Source organism: Elaeis guineensis, chromosome 2 (assembly GCF_000442705.2).
Source record: "Elaeis guineensis isolate ETL-2024a chromosome 2, EG11, whole genome shotgun sequence".
Taxonomy (NCBI): domain Eukaryota; kingdom Viridiplantae; phylum Streptophyta; class Magnoliopsida; order Arecales; family Arecaceae; genus Elaeis; species Elaeis guineensis.
In genome coordinates, this window is record NC_025994.2 from 107,546,398 (window position 1) to 107,552,645 (window position 6,248).

At 38.5% G+C, this 6,248-nt stretch overlaps 2 protein-coding genes across 2 annotated transcripts; both read right to left on the minus strand.

The window, feature by feature from the left end:
- Positions 1-318: 318 nt before the first annotated feature.
- On the minus strand, positions 319-954 carry LOC140855487 (uncharacterized). The gene has a single exon (XM_073251372.1). It carries the CDS (start codon positions 808-810, stop codon positions 403-405), a length of 408 nt encoding a protein of 135 aa, XP_073107473.1. The 5' UTR covers positions 811-954; the 3' UTR covers positions 319-402.
- Positions 955-4,450: 3,496 nt separating this feature from the next.
- On the minus strand, positions 4,451-5,154 carry LOC114914013 (uncharacterized). Its single transcript, XM_029263789.2, has one exon. It carries the CDS (start codon positions 5,118-5,120, stop codon positions 4,659-4,661), a length of 462 nt encoding a protein of 153 aa, XP_029119622.1. The 5' UTR covers positions 5,121-5,154; the 3' UTR covers positions 4,451-4,658.
- Between the last annotated feature and the right edge of the window lie 1,094 nt (positions 5,155-6,248).

Genomic DNA, 6,248 nt, shown 5'->3' on the forward strand with positions numbered 1-6,248 from the left:
ATCTATTTATTTTTTTAACTTGGATGGATGAAAGTTTGGCCAAAAAACGAAGTGAAGATGATAGGTGTCTTCATTTACCATGAGAGGCGTTACTAATTAACTCAGCCAATTCCCACCCCATAACATGATTTCTTCGTGACATCAAGAAATGAAGGTCAATCGGAGATTCTAATTTCATGCTAAATCCAAATCCAACCGCCCAGAAGACTGTTCCCAACATTAAGAGAAAGTTTTAAATTAAAAAATCGCAACTAAGTTTTGTACGAACGCCTTTTCAATTCCGTGGTATTAAGCATATAAAAATCCACTAAAAAGACCAGTAAAAATCTCCTTAATTAACAAGAATAGCTTCAAAACGAAAGGAAACATAAGGAAATAAAATCCAAGGCATAGACAAACATTTTATGATTTCTGTGAAGCAGCAGTGATGGAGTTGTATATACGGACCGCCATTCTTCTCTCGAAATCCCCAGGCCTCGCACTCGTCCGGCGGGCCTTAGGAATCCTCCTCCCCCATAGCCCATCCTGACCACCCTTACCTTTGTTCAACGCCGGCGGCCGGCCCTCCACTCCGGCCAAACCCAGCACGGCGTCCACATAGGCATCCATCAACCAGGTCAGAAGGCAGAGAGGTGACCAGACCTTAAGTCTCAGCCTGACAAACACCGGCGCTGCCTTCGATTGCCGACATCTTCTTCTTCTGAGCCTGATAGCTCTTCCACCCTTTTTGCTCACCGCCGACATCCCCTCCAGCCTCTGATACGTCCGCCGGCGCCAGTAGGACCGAACGATCCGAGACACAGCCTCCATTTTTTTGTTCTTCTTCTACTACAGAGAGACTAATTAGAGATCAATCATGGTGGAGATTTTTTTGCCTGGTGTGTGTTTCTTTATACTTGTGCTGGGTTTCATGCACTGTGGACCAGTAGCTAGCTGTTGGGAGGCCAAACTGGTCTACAGCCTGTATCCGACGTTTTGACTGCTTCTTGCACGTAGGCCATCTTTAATATTGCCTAATACTTCAAGACTTGCAGTGATCTAAGAGGCCGGACGGGTAGCCTCCATAATTTACGGGGGTCGAGTCACGACCCGTTCCGAGAAGCAATCAACTGGACTGGGCCTGTGGATCAAGCCGATCCTTGACTTGACCGTGGTAATAAATTAAGCTTGCTGCCTGCATGCATACGGCTATCAGGTTTAATACCGTGTGGTTGGAAGTTAGTTAGCATGACAACTGCTTTGTACCCCGTGTGGTTTTGAATGACTTTTCCTCAACTTTGAACATGACATATTTGGCAGAAAAAATCGGCCGCAGCTTTGACTGCAAACTGATAACGAGATGAGGTAAACCTGCAGCACACGTTCACCGTAGTCGGAAGTGAAGAAGATGCAGTAGAATTGGAATCACGGCGATCCTTCAAGAGCTACAGCAGCACATCTTACAACTAATAAACGACCGACCATAGCTAATGCAACTCAATTCAGAGGAGAGAGAGATGACTAAGGTGGAGGCAACCGACAGATGAAAATTAAAAATAAAAAAACCCTCGTTTAGCTATGGGAACATCTTGGATCTCCGAAAATTATGGATGGGCACAATCAGATTTGCAACTGTTTGAAATCTCTGATATCTTTAAAAGGATGCTTGGTTTGCGATCAGAATCAAAATCAGAATGAAAATTAAAATGATTTGGAATCGAAATCGGAATGGTCAAATCCTTTGAAGTGTCTGGTTCGTGACCGAAATCAGTATTGGAATGAAAATTTGAATTCATAGAAGAGAGTAGGGATTGAGTTTTATATATATTGAACCATTCACATTCAACCTCGGAATCTGAATTAGAACGTGATTCCTTCCAACCAAATGATTGAAATAAAAGTCACCTATTTCGAATCCAATTTCAGACCTCCACTTCCTCCAACCAAACACCTCTTAATTATCTTCTCTTCTGTCTCCAAACTCTCAACAACGGATCCAGATCTGCAACGATGGGCCTTGCAGAAATCTTTTTGATCATGTCTGTGAGCTTCTATAACTAATCTTGTATCTACCTGCAAGACTTCATGTTCTCATCTCTATTGTCTGTAACTTTGTTCTGTTAGCCTCTAAGAGTGATGTGAATTCAGCATACTACTTTTATCATCCTGTACATAATACTTTCTGGTAGTTCCTAATAAAGTGGGTGGCATTTGCTTCCCTTTCAGTCAAATTAAAAGGAAAAACTAAAAAACCATGGTGTTGGCGAGGCATAGCAGCAGGATTGCCAGTAAGTTGGTCCACCTGCGAGTCGATTCTATCCATATTTGAAGAGCAATGGTTCAGATTGGGGTCAAAAAAATAGACCTAATTTGAGAACTACATCGGATCTAGATTTTGTATTTTCCAATCCAATCCGATCCTACCCAGTCTGTATATCATCTAGGTTTAGTTTAGTCCACAAAAAATAGATTCAACTTGATCCAGATCTGATTCAGCCCGTTCCAAAAACCTAAATTATATAAAATCTCTTTTTCCTTTACTCTAAATGAATTCCCAAATTGATTGAATAAAATCCCATTTAATCAATCGCTCTCTGTTTATCTCCACAGCACCATTTCCTCCAACCTACTTTCATTTAACTGTATTTAAGTATTCATTATTTGACGTGGCGAATTGTTATTTATACTGTTCTCAAGTATATTAACAGATGTTTTTAAGCTATGGTTTATAAATTTATATATTAAGATGATCAATTTTGGATTAGGCAGCTGGATGATACTTGTCTCCAACTCGATCCTAATGAGCTCTTGGATCTAAAATCTTTTCTATGGACTTTAATATGGCTTGACCCAATAAGCTAGTAAGTTGGGTCTAGCTCCAAAATCAAGATCCAAACATGAGACTGAATCAAGTTGGGGCCATGCAAACACCGATCCACCCCAATCCATTTGCAACACTACTTAAGTAGCTGATCAATACCTGGACAAGGAAAGAATGTGTCAAGCCCGCATGATTCGATGGTGAAAGAGAAAATACAATTGTTTTTCTCTCTTCCTAATGCAACAGAAAGTAAAGACAACCATGCAATCCCATTTAACTTTCAATTAGCAAAATTTTAGAGGAAATATCCAAATTAAAGGTCCAAAAGACATCAACGGTGGAAGGCCAACCAGGGAGGCTGAGCTTTTTGGGGCCCATTCCTCAATGGTGCTCAAAAGGAATAAAACTTAGTGGTATAAGTGTTATTTTGGCATGGTGGAAGTCACTGGGTTAAACCTCATTATGCCTAAACATAATTTGAATTTTAATCTTTTCTACTAGGTAATCTATTATCTTCATGCATGAAGAAAATAATTTCAGTCATTATGATCAGACTCCATCATGGATTTCTAGCCATATTCTCCATGGGGCCCTCCTCTCTATCTTCTTCGAGCTCGAGTCATGGAAGAAAAAAATCAAGAAGGAGATATCAACAACAGTGTTTCTTCAACGGTTTCAATATCAATGAGATTATTGACAACACCTTTCCTGGAGAATGTCAATAAATTTCAAGATTCATTTCATCATCTAATAGCTACAAATCTATGATAGGTATTGATTCAAATTAACAATATCTTTTTGGGAGAATGTCAATAAATTCCTACTTTGATAAATCTCTAATTTTAGATATTTTTTAAAAGTGATTCAACTATTAAATACCATGATGTAGGCATTTGGGAAAAAGATTTACTTTGAAGTGATTATTCTCTAGAACCATACATGTACTTTAGTGTCTCCATGGGTATTTGGTAACCATGTATGTAGCTAGGGGGTGTAATTGGTGATTTGACAGTATAAGCAATAAAAAAATCAAAAATATAATATTATTTTCAATGCCACATAATATGATTGATTAGTTAATCTTTCAAAATCTAATGTTGGTTCATTGAAATCATATTAATTTATATCTAGAACTCCTAAGAGAAAAATAGAATCCTCTACTGTTTACATGATCCTATTTTGACTATTCCAAAATAGAACTCCTATTTTGATTTGCTCTCACACCATGATCACATGAAATGGATAAGAGGCTTGAGGCATTCTCTATTTTTTTAGGTTGCCGGGATATCTATAAGCCTTTTGACCATATGTTGGATCGTATGATTTATACAAAACTGCGACATTATCATATCTTTTTTTTTTTTTTCCCCTCCCTTTTAGATTATTAAGCAGAGATTTGTTGCCTTAGGAAAATCAGAGTCCAACTCACCACCACCACAGCCTACATGGTCCAAGCAGCTCGTGGCAGTGAAACCCGAAGCACGATCCACAGCTAGCCTCATTTTAGATGCCATCAAGGCCTAACCAACATGCAGTACATAATAACGCTCCAAGCATAGAAAAAGAGAGAAGATGAAAACATCGATACGGCTAGCAGAAATTAAAAACATCTAGGAAATCCCTTGCAACTCTCTCCGAACGTACGGCAGCTTTTAAGCATAATATACAAATTGGAAGAACATAACATTGCAAAAGGAAAATTACAGCAACTCAACTTAGGTGTGATTTACATTACATGCAAACAGACACACCTAATAAATTTACATGAAAAGGAGGAAGAAAAGGTAAAAAAGCTTTCCGGGGTTCTCAAATGGTACCCGAGTTTTACTTCCCACAAATTGGTGCAGACACCTAACACCTAGTTGACACTATGATTGCCGGGCACCTCTGGAGGAGCAACAAGTGCGTTGTATATATGAATCATCAACCTCCTCTCGAAGTCTCCTCTTCTTGCACTCATCTGACGAGCCTTTGGGATCCTCCTCTCCCACCGCCCATCTGAAACACTCCTGCTCTTATTCAATGCCGACGGCCGACCTCCTCCACCAGCCAACGCCAGCATTGCATCCATATATGCATCCCTCATCCGAGCCAGAAGCCGGAGTGGCGAAAGCACCTTTATGCGAAGCCTTGGAATCGGCCGCATCGCCGACTTCAGTTTCCATGCTCGCCGACTTTTGGTGCTTCGGCTTTCTCCCCCAAGCCTAGCCACCAACCTCACCTTCTTGCTCGGTGACGATGAACCCTCCAGTCCTCTATTGGCTCTTCTGCGCCAGTAGTGCTGGATGCTTCGATATACTTGAGAAGGGAAGAGCTCCATTTCTTGGCTTGTTTGGATGGCTGAAACGCAATGAGATGATGGGAGAAAAGAGCAAGGTGTTGACTATATATGTCTAGGGATTGATGACTAGAGGATTTCATGCGGGTCAAAGCATGATATTTTGACCGGATTTATTAGTATTGCTAAAATGTCGTGCTGGTTTGACCCGTTCAAACTTAACGGGCGGGTCACACAATGTTTCTTGTCATGGTTCTCTTAATTTATGGTTCGCGTGGAACCATCATGATTGGACGTGGAATAAGTCTAGCTTGTACAAATTTAAATTGAAGAATTATTTGTGAGTCGATGAATACAACCATCACGATAGAACTTGGGAGCTGGATATTTTCTTGTGTGCGTAGATTTCAAGGCAATAAAGTGTAGTAATACAAAAATTATGGATATGATACTACAAAAAGATATTTTTTCAATATGCATGACACTAGAAGAGAATGACAATGAAATAATGTAATCTATCTTGCTCTTCTTATCCATGGGTAGATTACAATTAGAGCCATTCTACTATTACATTTTTTAAAAAAAAAATAAAAAAATTTGTTCAATCTATGATGACTAAGAGTAGGTTTGGTTGGTAGAAATTTCATTATCGTTTCGATTCAAAGAAGAAATAGAAATTTTCTTCAAAATTTAATTTTTATATTTTTATATTATTCAAATTTTATTCTGATTTTGATTTTGATCACAAATTAAATATATCTTGATTTTCAAAAATTAAAAGTTGAGTATTTAAAAATATTCAAGATAAAATGAAAAAATATGGAAAACAATCATATGACCTTCCATACCAAAATAAAAAGTTACTATCAAATTATTAAAATTTGATCAACTTATTGATTACTTGGCAATAAGCAACATCATGCTTCGAGCATGTTTTTCACAGTCAGCTATCGAGGTGAAACTCTTTTTTTTTTTTTTCAGCCATGGAGAAACTAATTTCACTTGGTATATTAATTTTGGTTTTTTTTTAAAAAATGTTTGATTTTACCATATCTAACGCCGGAATGAAAAATTCTTTTGCCACTTCTCCAAATAATTAAATCACAATATCTCTTGTCGCCCAAGCGAAAATTAGCTCTGCCGAATGTCAAACAATTAGCTTACTCTATT

Bases quoted from the DNA above. Each gene is read 5' to 3' on its own strand.
- LOC140855487 (XM_073251372.1), bottom strand. From the start codon at position 810: ATGGAGGCTGTGTCTCGGATCGTTCGGTCCTACTGGCGCCGGCGGACG.
- LOC114914013 (XM_029263789.2), bottom strand. From the start codon at position 5,120: ATGGAGCTCTTCCCTTCTCAAGTATATCGAAGCATCCAGCACTACTGG.